The 14,714-nt window shown below is 48.9% G+C and overlaps 1 protein-coding gene across 1 annotated transcript in view; it reads right to left on the bottom strand.

Moving 5' to 3' along the window:
- Mmrn2 (multimerin 2) overlaps positions 1–5,947 on the bottom strand; it is a 35,320-nt gene extending 29,373 nt beyond the window's left edge. Inside the window, exons 1-2 of the mRNA XM_052733967.1 lie at positions 5,172–5,947; positions 4,431–4,578 (exon numbers count right to left, since the gene is read on the bottom strand). Coding sequence (XP_052589927.1) covers positions 4,431–4,438 — 8 coding nt within the window. The 5' untranslated portion in view covers positions 4,439–4,578; positions 5,172–5,947. The remainder of the gene's footprint in view (positions 1–4,430; positions 4,579–5,171) is intronic.
- Between the last annotated feature and the right edge of the window lie 8,767 nt (positions 5,948–14,714).

Below are 14,714 nucleotides of genomic sequence, written 5' to 3'. Positions count from 1 at the left end.
GACGGGCCTCTGACTTACCACGTAGTTAAAGTGGCTCTGAACTCCTGACCCTCCTGCCTCCACCTCCCAAGTGCTGACTGAGATCACACAGTACACCACCGAGCATCCTCCTGCCTCCACCTCCCAAGTGCTGAGATCACGTGCAGCACATGCACAGCTGCTTTTTGGCTATTCTTGGTTTTGTTCTTAGAGACAGGGTTTCACTCAGTAGCCCAGGCTGGCCTCCAACTTAGCAGTGATCCTGTCTCCCAAGTGCTGGAATTATACGTATGAACCACCACACTGGACTTTTTAGTTGACTTTAAAAATCACTAATTTTGGTCCAACGAGATGGCACAGGGGATAGAGTGCTTGCTGCTGAGTCTAATGACCCAAGTTCAATCCCTGGAACTCCATGGTGGAAAGAGAAAACTGATTCCTGTAAGTACTCCAGCCTCCATATTCATTCACATCGTGGGGCACATGTGTGCACATGCAAGTGTACACACACACACACACACACACACACACACACACACACACACACAAAACAATAATTTTTTTTTGTTTTTTCAGGATGGCTTCTCTGTGTAGCCTTGGCTGTCCTAGAACTCACTCTGTAGACCAGGCTGGCCTTGAACTCAGATACCTGCCTGCTTCTGCCTCCTGAGTGCTGGGATTAAAGGCGTGTGCCGCCGCCGCCGCCGCCGCCGCCGCCGCCGCCGCCGCCGCCGCCGCCGCCGCCGCCACCACCACCACCACCACCACCCGACAAAATAAACAATCTTTCAATTTTTCTACTAAAATATCACTGTCTGGATGGTAGTTGCATCAGGAGACAGAGGCAGGCGGGTCTCTGAATTTGAGACCAGCCAGGTCTACACAGAGAAACCCTGTCTTGAAAAAAGACAAACAACAAACAAACAGAATATCGCTGATCTGAGGCCAGGTGACTGACTAAACCCACTTACTGAACTCAGGAGACAGAGACAGGAGAATCAAGAGTTCAGGGCCAGACAGGGTTACAGGGAGGCCTTGCCCTGAAAAAGGAAGTGAATTAAGTAAATCACTAAATGCGACTGAGCTATACACTAGTCCGACCTGCTTTCTGCACACACACCTCTGCTACATGGGTTACGATGATGACGGTCGCCTAGGTCACTACTTCACTGGGCCTGTCAAAATATCTTAAGGGTGACTGACGCTGCTGCCTTAGCCTGGTTTCACTACATAGACAGGCGTGCCAGTCAGTTCAGGGATGTTTTTTAGGGCTGGCAGTAAAAACTGACTCACCCAGTCCCTCTCCTCCCCATTCAGGGCTGAAGACGTCAAGACAAGCAGGACTATGTAACAAGTCTTTCTCTGTCCCTCCAGCCAGTTCCCAAATAACCCCACAGAGACTTATTGATTATGAAAGCTCGGCCAATAGCTTAGGCTTGTTTCTAAGTAGCTCTTATAACTTAACCCATTTCTGCAGCTCACGCCTTTAATCCCAGCACTCGGGAAGATCTCTGTGAGTTTGAGGCCAGCCTGGTTTACAAAGCGAGATCCAGGACAGCACCAAAACTACACAGAGAAACCCTGTCTCGAAAGAAAAAAAAAATTAACCCATTTATACTCATTTACGTGCTGCCACGTGACTCATGGCTTGTCACTTCATCTCCCACATGTCATACTTTCTTCATGTCTCCTCATGATTCTTCCCCTTTTCCCAGCATCCTCTGTGCCTGGAAATCCTGCCTAGCTATTAGCTGTTCAACTTTTTATTAAACCAATCAGAGTGACACATCTTCACAGTGTACAAAAAGATTATTCAGCCGGGCGGTGGCGGTGCATGCCCGCCTTTAATCCCAGCACTCGGGAGGCAGAGCCAGGTGGATCTCTGTCTCTGTGAGTTTGAGGCCAGCCTGGGCTACCAAGTGAGTTCCAGGAAAGGCACAAAGCTACACAGAGAAACCCTGTCTTGAAAAACCAAAAAAAAAAAAGATTATTCCACAATAGGACTACGCCATTTTAAAACTGATATGGGTATCCAGATCTGTGACATCACAGGGCAGCAGGCCCACTGGAGAGATGCCTGCACATGTCCAGTCACCCAGCCTTTCCTAAGCAAAACCCACTTTCTTCTCCTGTGCCTAAGAACAAAAGGGCTTGAGTTAGCTGAGTTTTGCTCCAGGGCCCTGGCCTGCAGTCTTCTTGTTGGTTGGTATTCTGAAGAAATCTTCCTCACTCACTGGACCCCTTGATCATTCAGCAGACAGACTTGGTTTTGGGAATAAACATCCATCAATCCATTTAATGTCCATGAAAACACTTTAGGGGAGGGTGTGGTGGTGCACACTTTTAATCCCAGCACTCAGGAGGAGGAGGCAGGCAGATCTCTGTGAGTTTGAGGCCAGTGTAGTCTACAAAGTGAGTTCCAGGACAGCCAGGGCTACAGAGAGAAACCTTGTCTCAAAAAAACAAAACAAACAAACAAAAAAGAAAAAAGGAAGAAAGAAAAGTGAGCAACCCAGGTCATTCCTGCCCTCAGCCTAGCTGGTGGGTTTAGGTGACCTGTGACCTCTTTCCTTTGCCTGACACAGGAACATAAAAAGTCTCACCTTTGGGGTTAGACTTCACCCTCCCGTATCTGTCCTGGTTGGATTCCAGGGTCCTCAAGGCACACAGCCCACCTTCAGTGCCAGTGCCAGAGCCAGGTGGGTGGAGACAGGGGTCCTGTGTTTACCAGGGCCCTGAAGTTTATACCCATTGCAATAGATTTGAGTCCTGATGTGAGAGTTTGACTAAAACCCTACTGATCTTTCTGCCTCAGTTTCCTTCTGTAAACCCATGTTATTTCAGCTCACTATACAATTCTAAAAAATTATACAAGAAACTCTAAAGGAATGTGTGTGTGTGTGTGTGTTCTCAAAAATACTCAATAAAAAACCCTGCTACTGGCCCAGCGGTGGTGGCGCACGCCTTTAATCCCAGCAGTCGGGAGGCAGAGCCAGGCCGATCTCTGTGAGTTCGAGGCCAGCCTGGGCCTCGTGAGTTCCAGGAAAGGCGCAAAGCTACACAGAGAAACCCTGTCTCGAAAAACCAAAAAAAAAAAAAAAAAAACAAAACAAAACAAAAAAAAAACCCCTGCTACTATTAGTATCAACTCCAGGATGACCAGATGGAGTTCCTAGCTGAGGAACCACGGCCACTGGGTGAGTAGTCTCCTGGATCTCTGTCTAGCCCTTCTGCCTTTCTTAGTTGCCTTTCCCACTCTAGTTAGTGTTTGGTTGGAACCTTCAGCTCACCCCTACATGATCCAGAAAACCCCATTCCATCTCTCTCTCTCTCTCTCTCTCTCTCTCTCTCTCTCCAAACCCTGTCCTATCTGAGACTCTCCAAACAAAGGGAAGGCGCCAAAAAACCCAGTTCTGAATTCTTGGCAGCTTCCTCTCCTTGAAGTTGCCAGCTGCCCAAATCCCTGCCAGCTGTTGACCATACTTGGGCACAGACCCAGCTTGTGGCAGACACATCATCACCCTTCTTCTACAACCTATATGATCTCCCTCGCTTTAGTTTGGGCGTGTGGCTTCTCCAGCCTCCATCTCTGGGACTGGAGAACTCTTCCAGGAGTTGCTTTGCTCAAATAAAGCTGTTGTTATTGTTAGGATCCTGCCCTCACTCCAGCACATGCTCAGCGTGGGTTCTTGCATCTTATGTCACCAGCGGGCACAGACAACTACATACCCACCTTAAAAAACTGGACGCAGACCCCCACACTCTCTCTCTGTCTCTCTCTTTGCTCTGCTCCCTCCCCCTTTCCCTCCCCCCCCAGGCCTTCTCCCCCCTTCCCTCCTAATAAAGCTCTAAAAGTACCACTGGGTTCTGTCGTGACCTTTCTAGGAGGTAATCAGCGCAGATTACTATCACTTATACTTTTTCAATTAGGCTTGATTTGGCTTACTGCGTCAGCTGAGAAATGTATTATGGGGGGTGGAGGAGGTCAAAAAACCTGTTAGTTAGATCTCTCCCTTCCCTGTGATGAACCCCCAGGGAAGTGTCCTCCCTCCTCCATCCCTCACACCCTCTTAGTCCCTGTTCCCACCCAAAGCCCAGTAATCTGCCTGCTGACCTGCTCCTGCCCTCCCTCTGCAGGGTGAGCTGGCTCTGGCGTACTTAAAAAAAAATTAAAATCAAGCTGAGTGGTGGTGGCACATGTCTTTAATGCAGGAGGCAGAGGCAGGCAAGTCTCTGAGTTGAGAGGTCAGACTGGTCTACAGAGAGAGTTCCAGGACAGCCAGAGCTACAGGCAGAGAAACCCTGTCTCACCCCATCCCCCACATCCAAATCAGTGTTCAGATAAGCTGCTGCAGCTGTCCTTGATAACCCAGAACTCCCCCAAGCCATGGCAGTAACAATATGAAAGACCTGGAGCAGCATGCCCAGGGAGCCAGTGAGGGGAGCCCTACCTGAGCATCAGCGGGCACACCTTCCTAGAGCACAGCCACAGGAGCAGCAGGTCTCTGTAGTGTGGAATCCTCAGACCCCGTCTCCCGGAGATGGAGGTGCCACAGAACAGCCACCTGGGCCAGTGCTTTGGGAGTTACTGGAGCTCATCTGAGGAGGTGCCAAGCAGGGAGCAGGTCTGAGGCTGTGCACGCGCCCCCCACCCCCAAACACACACCACTGGAATGGACTTCTGCCTGCTGAAAGACCTCTACCTGCTGGCCTCCCAGCAGAGGGCAGATGGGACCCAGAGGTGTCTCCAGACCCCATGAACTTTTTTTTTTTTAACCACCTGGGGTGGGGTGGGGATCTGTTGGTTACTTTGAAGTTTCCTGTGTCAGGCAGATCCCAGCCTTAAGTTTCTCCACATCTAACTCCCTTCTTATTCCAAACTGGTAAAGAAACAAGCCAAGAAGGAGCGACCCAGAGCCGTAGATTATTATGAGCACTCAGGAGCAGGGCTCACCAACCTCATTGTCTTCCTGGCTGGCCTAAGGCAAGAGACTTCATGCCAATGGCATGGGGCTAAGGACACTATCTTGTTCCAACGAGTGGAAAGGATGACCCCATCCCAGAGGATGACCCCATCCCAGAGGATGTACAGAAAGTCTAGTGGTGTTAGGGGGTGGAGGATAAGGGAGAGTGGGGTGCACACTCCTCACAGGCTCCAACCCTGGCTCAGTGTTAACCTCCTTTCTACAGACCTGTCTACTGAGCCGCTCTGCCCTCAACGACTGGAAAGTAGAGTTCCTGGCCAGCATACTCTAACCAGATTTAACTCAGCACAGCAATGGGTCCCCAGGGTACTGCCTTTACTGCGTCGTGCTTCCTTTCCCAGGCTCGGACAGCGCTGCCAGGCGTCCATGAACCCAGGCTGTCAACCAGGATCTAACAAGGCGAGCAAAGACTCCAGCCATCAGCAGTGAGGAAACCGAGCACTTCTCTCCAGTCGGGGATCCGCTGAACTTGGCCCAGAGCTCTGTCCTGCTGGTGCCTCCTTGATCTGCCCTTAATTAAAGCTCCTATTGTCCTACTTTTGGATTCACTTAGTGATCTCGCCAAGCAGGGCCCAGCTCTTTGGCGCCGTTGGGGGCGGGTTTCCCATCCTCTCCGCCGCCTACTACTCATTAGCTTCAGAAAGCAGGCTGCACCTAGGATGGGGGGTACTCCCGTCCCCTGATCCTCCGGGGACTCCTCTCTGAATGGAGGCGAGGTGCTGAAGGAGGCTGGGAGAGGGGAACCGGCGCCTGCGGGCGCCCTCGGGCTGCAGGAAGGCCTTGCAGGCTACGGAACCGCGGGAGCTGCGCACCCGGCCACACCCTGCGGTGACTCACCAGGAGGGACCCCTCGGTCTTTTTTAAGGTTTTGATCGCGGCCGCCAGGCGGAGCCCTGTCTCCAAAGGAGAGAGCGTGCGTGCAGGGCCCTGTGCCCGTGGCCTTGGAGTGTGCTAGTGCTAATGCGTCCAACCTCCCTTAAGCTCCCTTTTCTTCTCGAGCTAACTAGAAACTTCTGGTCCAGAACGAAACTGGACATTTTCGTCCGGCAAGTCCCAGAAGGAACAGGGATCCTGCAAAGCTAGCTCGCTTCCCAACCCTCAGCACGTGTCCGCGCACGGGACCTCAGCTCTGGGCGCGCCCGGCTGCTGGCTGACTCACAGTGCGGCAGAGGGAGGCTACACCCAAGCATCCATTCATCAGAAACAGTGCCACACCCCAGGGGATCCCTGCCTGCCTCCTGTCCCATCTCCAGGCCTTTATGCCTTTATTGTCGTCGCCCCTAGTAATACCTTCTCCCAATTGGTGCATAAAAAAGTTTATCACTTCAATTCAAAAATAAGAACCACGCCCTCCCCAGTTCTGTGGAGATTAAGAAAAAGCAGCTTTCTTTGCAAGCTGGCCCAGGCTGTCCCTCGAGGCCTTCCTTTTGCCTCTTCCACCCTCGTCCAGGGTGGTGCCCATATTGGATCCACATGGCTGTTTTCCCCCAAAGAAGACCTTCCCAAGTGTGCAAAATGAGCTGATACAGTTACCTCCAGCTCAAAGGGAAGGCCCTTTAAGAGACACCTCGAGCTGTCTGAGGGCTTCTGGCATCTCCAAAAGAACTCACCTACAGGTGCTGGGTCAGGAGACAGTTGGGATCACACCACGAAGCTGAGGGCGCTGATCTTCGACGCCCTTTGTCTTTCTGTTGTTCATTCTTGCCCAGTGTGACTCAGGGTAAATCCCAGGAGGCTCACATCCTCTGCTTCTTTTCCTGCTCTGCTTTAGGCAAACAGGCATGAATATGGCGGGGGGTGGGGGGGGGGGGTGGGGGGATGGGAGCCTCTTGCTAGGAGGGGAAAGGTCAAGCCTATGGGACGGGGTGGGGGTGGGGGTGGGGTTCTAGGAAAGCTTTTTGATGACCTTAAAAGAAACAAAGGGACAAGGAAAGAAATGATCCCTCCTTTCTTACAGACTTTATAGCTTGGAATAGTCAGTCCCTAGAACTGGGGTGGGCACTTGCAATACCAGGACACACGAAGAGGAGGCTACCTTTCTGATCAGGGCAGCAGTGGAGACCCTGTGCTGTCTGGAGTCCTTTATCCAATCCCCAACCTCACTGATTCTGCGGCAGCCACTGCTCTGACTGAAGACACGGGCCTGAATTAGGCTTTCTGTTCCGATAGATTTTGTTGAATAGAAAGCTTAGTTTTCCCCAACTACCTGCTATGGGAGCCCATTTTCAGGTTTCCTAGTGGCTGTACCCAGCAGGTCTGCATAGAGAGGATGGTTTGGGCCTGGGTGCAGGTGTCTGAAGATGGTCTGCACTTGGCTGTAACTAGAAAGCAAGGGGGAGGTCTTTTGCTCCACCCCTTGGCATTGTTATAAATAGACCTTTGGAATAAAGTTCTGGGCCGGTGGGTAAGGATCCAGGCCCACCCGAGTCTGTCCTGCGTTTCTCTCTGTTTCTCTCCCCCTCTATTTCTAACTTGTCTCTTATTCCTCATTCTTCAAGAGCCCCTTGGGTAAATAAATGTGGGGACTGGTCCCCCACAACCTGCACTCCTAAGCCATGCACTACCTACCCAGCTGTCTCTTAGGCATTCCTTTCCTTTCCGGCTCAGCCACATGACTTCCTCTTTAGTTCCTTTCCCGTGACCATCTGTCTAGTCAAGCTCTTCTTCAGGGGCCATGACCCCACACTCTGTCTACAATGCACTCATAAACTACCCTTGCCTGACTGTACCTGGCTCTTCCTTGGATCTTGTCTCGGTTTGGCAGAGCACACACACACACACACACACACACACACACAGCAATTCGAATACAGGTGCCTGAGGCATCAGCTCCCCCTGGAGCTGGAGTCAGGTGGTCATGACCTGACTGACACTGGTGCTGGGACCTGAACTCATGTCCTCGGCAAGAGCCTTACTCACCCTTAGCCCCTCTGCAGCCAAAGCCGTTCTTTTTTTTATTTATGTATTTATTGATTTATCTACCTATCTATCTACCTATTAATGTGTTTATTTACTTATTTTGAGGCAGGATCTCACTAGAGCCAGACTGGCCTTTAACTCTCCACACTCCTAAGCCTCAGCCTCCCCAGGACTGGGTTAGGAGTCTTGGTTCCCTTTAGACTGCAGACAAGAGCAGAATTTCCTACTCCCCAGGCTCTCTTCCTTCCCTTTCTCCCGGGTAGTTCTCTCCTTTCTACTCTGTGAAAACATGTAGCGTTTACATTCCATTGCCCAGCCCTCCATTGCCCAACCCCTAGCCACACCTTTGGTTTTGACTTAGATCTACAGATGAAGATAGCAAAAGCTTCCCACCCATCGCCCCTTTGGCGGAAGTATTTTCTGCTGTCTCTTGATTGGCTGAAGTCATCCTTCTCCAGAAGTGTTTTCAAGACTGAAACACTGATAAGATATCTGGGATCTAAGTTGACAATTTCTACAACTGGGCAAAGGGCCTGTAAAGATTTAGAATATTCCAGTATGCATGGCATTTCCTATTTTTAAAAATGTTAAAATAAAAATTAAGAAAGAAAGGTGGGGGTACATATACATGTAGATACATGCAGGCAAAGCACTTAACACACACTAAGTTGTTATTGTTTTTTTGTTTGTTTGTTTTCAAGACAGGGTTTCTTTGTGTAATTTCGGTGCCTGTCCTGGATCTCTCTCTGTAGACCAGGCTGGCCTCGAACTCACAGAGATCCTCCTGGCTCTGCCTCCCGAGTGCTGGGATTAAAGGCGTGCACCACCACTGCCCAGCCAATAAGTTTTTTTGAACGACAGGGCTGTGTACCTCATACACGCCAGGCACAGACTCTACCACTAAGCTACATCACCCCTCTACCTGAGAAGGGAAGTCTCACTAAGTTGCCCATGTTGGTGAAGAGCTAGCTCATTTTGTACTCTAGGGAGGCCTTGACTTTGTGCCGCTTCTGCCTCAGCCTCCTACATAGTAGTTAGAAATAGAGGCCCAGGCCCTGAGACCTGGATATACCGAGTTTCTAATGGGTCAGCCATGCACAGGAGATAATTTAGCTCCCTGGCCATCCTCCCCGGACTCCCCTTTGATTTTTGTTATACATACCCTTCCTCTTGTAATAATGCACGGGACAGCCTAGTTCCTTCATCTGCTTCTACTGTGCACACACGTACCCCTCTCCAAACGCACTTGCCAACCTTGAATCCCTTGACCTCCACCTGCATCTGGCTACATGAACCCCCATCTCTGAACAACGCTATCTTCCCCTGCCCCCAGTAACAGTCAAAGTTAGACAGTTTCTATCCTAAGCAGGTAAGAAGAACAGAAGGGCCAGCCTGGCCTGCACTGGTTTTGAGTGCATGAGCAGTGAGGCAAAACTGTGTCCTCTAGTAACCTTTTAGGGAGAATTCCCTATGTATCATTTTCTGCTGAGGTGTAATTGGGTGTGCATATAATTAAGATCAGACTCATTATGGGATAGGACATGTTCAGTAAGAAAAATGAGTATATGGCCTAATCTGTCAATCAAAGTAGAAGCTACACCCTAATAACCAGTCCCTCTTTCTCCTGAACACCATAAAGGAAGCCCCAAACGATGACTGGGTTCCTTGAGTGGTTTCTCTGGTACGGCACGACTTCAGTGTGAACAGTGTTTCTCTCTTTAGTCTGCGCTATCACTTTGCTCCACGTACAATGGTCTTGCTTTAAAAGAAAAAAAAAATCCTGGAAGCATTTGACCCAGACTGGGACTACGGGAACACGAACTCTTAATTGTGTTGATCTTGTCAAATGCATATTACAGTAAGCCTTGTTTTGGAATAGACACCTGCAAAAACCAGGTTAAAAATCAAAATGGAGCTGGATGATGGCGGTGTGTGACTTTAAAATCCTAGCATTTGGAGGGCAGAGGCAAGTGGATCTCCATGAGTTTGAGGTCAGCCTGGTCTACAGAGGGAGATCCAGGACAGGCACCAAAGCTACACAGAGAAACCCTGTCTCAAAAAAACAAAATAAAAAAAATAAAAATGGAGCTCCGAGCATATGCCTTTAATCCCAGCACTTGGGAAGCGGTCAGAGGCAGGAGGCAGGGGGGTCTCTGTGAACTCGAGGACAGCTTGGTCTACATAGTGAGTTCCAGGACAGCCAGAGCTGTGTAGAGAGACCCTGTCTCGAAAAATAAAAACAAGCAAACAAACAGATCAAAATGGAGTCACTCAATCTAAAGTTCAGATTGTCACCAAGACAAAACTCATCTGTTTATCTGTCCCTCCCAGATATCTGGATTAGAGCAGAGTTACCCAACAGGCCAGTTTCAATTGGCAATCCTCTGCCTTAATCCTTCTACAAAGAGGCAACCTGAAATAACCTGCTCTTCACTAATTATTACATGGTGTAGTCTGGTTGTCTGATTGGTTCAAGTGTTTTTGCTTGTTTTTTTCTTTTTTCTTTTCTTCCTTTCTTTCTTTCTCTCTCTCTCTCTCTCTCTCTCTCTCTCTCTCTCTCTCTCTCTCTCTCTTTCTTTCTTTCTTTCTTTCTTTCTTTTTTTTTTTGACACAGGGACTTGTGTGTTCCAGGCTGGCCTTGAACTTATTCTATAGTTGAGGGTGGCCTTGAATGTCTGACCATCTTGCCTATACCTGAGTGCTGAGATTATAGTTATGTGCCACCATATCTGGTTTATATTGTGCAGGGAATTGAACTCAGGGCTTCAGCATGCTAGGCAAGCACTCTCCCAACCGAGCCACATCCCCAGCACAGACACAGACCTGCCTTTTTATTCAGTATGCCTCTCTCTCCTCCAACCCTGTAGTCCCTACTGTCTGCATCTATGAATTTCGCCTTTGTAGGGATTATATATAAGTGAGACCATTTAGTATTTGTCTTTCTACACTTTGATTATTTCACTTAGCATAATGTCGGGGTCCATGTTAGCGCAAGTGGCATCGTCTTCTATTAAAGCTGATTATTGCATTGTGCATACGTACTGAACCGTTGCTGGTCACTTTTGTTGTTGTTTGGTTTTTTGTTTTTGTTTTTTTTGTTTTTTTTTCAAGACAATGTTTCTCTGTGTAGCTTTGCGCCTTTCCTGGAACTCCCTCTGTAGCCCAGGCTGGCCTCGAACTCACAGAGATTCGCCTGGCTCTGCCTCCTGAATGCTGGGATTAAAGGTGTGCACCACCACCTGCTTGGCTGTTGCTTGGTTTTATTTGTTTTCTTGAGACTATGTGTCTCAAGACACATAGGTGCTAGCCTTGAACTCAGATAGAGCTGAGGCTGACCTTGAGTTGATACTCCTGCTTCTGCCTCCCAAGTTCAGGATTGCAAACACCACACTTAGCTCAGTCACTCTTCCTTGATAGACACTTGGCTGATTCCAAACCTTGGCTGTTGTGGCTAACCTGAAGTGAGCGTCGGAGTGTGGGTATTTCTTTGAGACGTGATTTCATTTCCTTTGGGTCCGCCCGCGACCAGAAGAAGGACTGCTGGGTCATATAGGCCTTCTTTCTGTCTTCAGTATTTCAAGGACTCACGGGACTGTTTTTCACAGTAGTGATGCAGCTGACTTACATCCTCCCGGAGGATGTAAGGATGTCCAAGGGGCTGCGTTCCTCATGTCTTCGTCTATACTCCTTGTCTCGTGTCTTCGCTTTTGTTTTCTTTTGCAGTGGTTTAGTGGTTTATGTGTGTGGTCGGAGTGTGGGGTGGGGTAGGGTGTGAGGATTGAGTCCAAGCCTTGTGCTCCATTGAGCATCCTCAGTTTCTCTGTCTCTGTCTCCTCTCTGTGTCTCTCTCTGGCACAGCAGTGCATACAGGGTTTCACTTTGTAGCCCAAACTGTTCTGGAACTCACGGCAGTTCTCCTGCCTCAGGCTCCCTAGTCTTGGGTCAGAGGTGTGTGTCACCATGCTCAGCTCTTCCTGCGTTCTTGACAATAGTCATCTAACAGGTGTGAGGTGGTGGCTCCTGTGGCTTTAGTTTGCTTTACTCTAGTGACCAGTGACACTGAACACCTTTCCACACATGTTCTTTTTAAATTTTTTCATGGGTATGCATGTTTGCCTGCTTGTAAGTGTGTATCGCCTGCCCATGGAGGCCAGAAGGAGGCCTCGTATCCCCTGGAAGTGGAGTTTGGGAAACCAAACCTGGGTACCGCGCAAGAGCAGCAAGTGGGCTTAACTGCTCTTGACCGCTGAGCTACCTCTTCAGCTCCTTTTCAGATGTTCTTAGTTACTGAAAAATATTTACTGCGTTTGGGGCCTAGAGATGAGGCCCAGTGGGAGAGCACTAACTGACCACATCGAAGGCCCAGGGTTAGCTCCTCAGCACCTCACACTACACATAGGCACATACGTGTACCGTGTCCCACTACATTCTTCTTTGAGAAGTGCAAGTATGCATTTGGTGTTCCTCCCACGTTGTTGCCATAGCCACCATTGTCTCCCACACACCGTCTCTATAAAATGATTCTGTTTTTGTCTGTGTGTGATGGTGTGCCCTGAGCCTCGGCACACGGGGCAAGTAAGAGGATGACCATGGGAATTAGGTCTCCCTTTTCACCACTGGGACCCGGGGTCAGACTCAGGCTGCCAGACTTGGCAGCAGGTGCCTTTACCCACTGAGCCATCCCCCAGTCCCACTTAGACCTTTCATTTCCCTTCCACAGTCACCGACTGTGGGGTGCGTTTTCTTGGGCTTCTTAGGGTCATTTCTGCACTCACTGTTACATCCTCTGCTCTTCTGTTTTACCCCTTGCCTATGTAAGACCCCCGCCATGGCTGGCATCTCACCTCAGAATCCTGATAGTTCCGATTGACAGACTTCTTCCATCACGATGATGTTTTATTAAGCATCTTCTGTTTTTTTTTTTTTTTTTTTTTTTTTGAAATCTGTGTTGAAAGTTGGGTGATAATTTTCATGTGCCTTCTCTGAAGTAAAGCTTTTCTGGTGGGATTTGTCTATGTGTAATGTGATTTTAGTATTCTTTCCATAATTAAAAAAGGCTGGCAGGTCTTTGAGTTCGAGGTCATCCTGGTCTTCAGAGTGAGTTCCGGGCCAGCCAGGGCTATACAGGGAAGGCCTGTCTCAAAAATAAAATAAAACAAACAAAGCAAAAAGTGTGTTTCTGGCTGGTGAGAAGGCTCCATAGCAAAAGGCACTTTCCTCCACCCGATGAACACACACACACACACACACACACACACACACACACACACACACACACCCCAAATAAGTAAACAAGCAAATAACTAAGACACAGGCTCAGTGGCACCTGCCTGTAGTCCATTCACTGGAAAACTGAAGTGCAGAGATCATTCAGCCTTGGAATTTGAAGTCAGCCTGGGCTGCGTCAACAGACCCTGTCTAAAAAAATGTTTTTACTGCTAAGCAGGCAAAAGTGAAAGGTAAAAGTGCACATAGTGTGCCGTAAGAAACCGTACACGGCTGTCTTGTTATTTCAGCGATGAGGACATTGGTGACCTACAGGGGGCAGTAGAGAGGAAGGGACCAAGCAGAAAGAAGGGAAGAAAGCCAGAACAAGGTTGTAGCTGGAGTTTTCTCCAGTCCTGCCCAGCCCCACAGACCCCACAACCACTTATAAAATAATCACTCAGAAGCTTATATTAATTAAATGGCTCGGCCATTAGCTCAGGCCTACCACCGACTAGCTCTTACTCTTATATTCAGCCCATTTCTGTTAATCTATATGTCGCCACGTGTTCCGTGGCTTTACCTGTTGCCTTTACATGTTGGCGTCTCCTGACTCAGCCTTCCTGTTTCCAGAATTCTCTTTTTTGCTTGTCCCACCTATACTTCCTGCCTGGCTACTGGCTGCTCAGTATTTTATTTATACAGAGCAATATACACAGCACAAGGTGGCAGAAGTATTGAGCTAATCTCCCCCCCGCCCCCCCCCCCCCCCCGTGTGTGTGTGTGTGTGTGTGTGTGTGTGTGTGTGTGTGTGTGTGCGTGTGCGTGTGCGTGTGCGTGTGCGTGTGTGCGTGTGCGTGTGCGTGTGTGTGTGTGTGTGTGTGTGTGTGTGTGTGTGTGTGTGTGCCTGTCTGCCTATCTCTCTCCATTGGTCTCTGTGTCTTTGTCTCTGAGAGCTCTTGATTTATGGAACCTATATTATGAGATAAAATAGTTAAAATAAACTAGAATGTCGGGGGTTGGGAGCCCAAAATGGAACAGAAATGTTAACAAATGAACTTCATTCTATTACAAATGCAAATAGCTGCCAGGGATGGTGGCACTTCCGGTAATTTTAGCCTCGGGGGCTGTGGCAGGATGGTCATGTGTTTGAGGTCAGCCTGGGCGACATGGTGGGTTCAGTGCCATATTGAGCCATATTGAAAGATCTTGTCTCACTTGGCGGTGGTGGCGCACGCCTTTAATGCCAGCATTCAGGAGGCAGAGGCAGGCTGATCTCTGTGAGTTCGAGGCCAGCCTGGTGGTCTACAGAGTGAGTTCCAGGACAGCCAGGGCTACATAAAGAAACCTTGTCTTGCAAAAAAAAAAAAATCTTATCTCAAAAGACAAAGGCTAAAGAGTATGACCCTATCTTAGGAAGAAAAAAATATACTTGTTGAGAAGAAGGGGTCAGTGGGAGGGGAAGGTTATGAGGAGAATGATATATATGTGTATGAAACTGTGAAATTCATAAAGTTTAAAAATCCATAATCTCACTGGATGTGGTTACATACACCTATTCTCAAGATTTGGGAAACTGAGACAGGAGGATCAGGAGGAGTTCAAGAGCATCCTCAGTTTGCCCAT

The sequence above is a fragment of the Peromyscus californicus genome, unplaced genomic scaffold, assembly GCF_007827085.1.
Source record: "Peromyscus californicus insignis strain IS unplaced genomic scaffold, ASM782708v3 Scaffold_12__1_contigs__length_115047231, whole genome shotgun sequence".
NCBI lineage: Eukaryota > Metazoa > Chordata > Mammalia > Rodentia > Cricetidae > Peromyscus > Peromyscus californicus.
The sequence above is the reverse complement of the archived record's forward strand: the minus strand, read 5'-3'. Positions and strand labels throughout refer to the sequence as shown.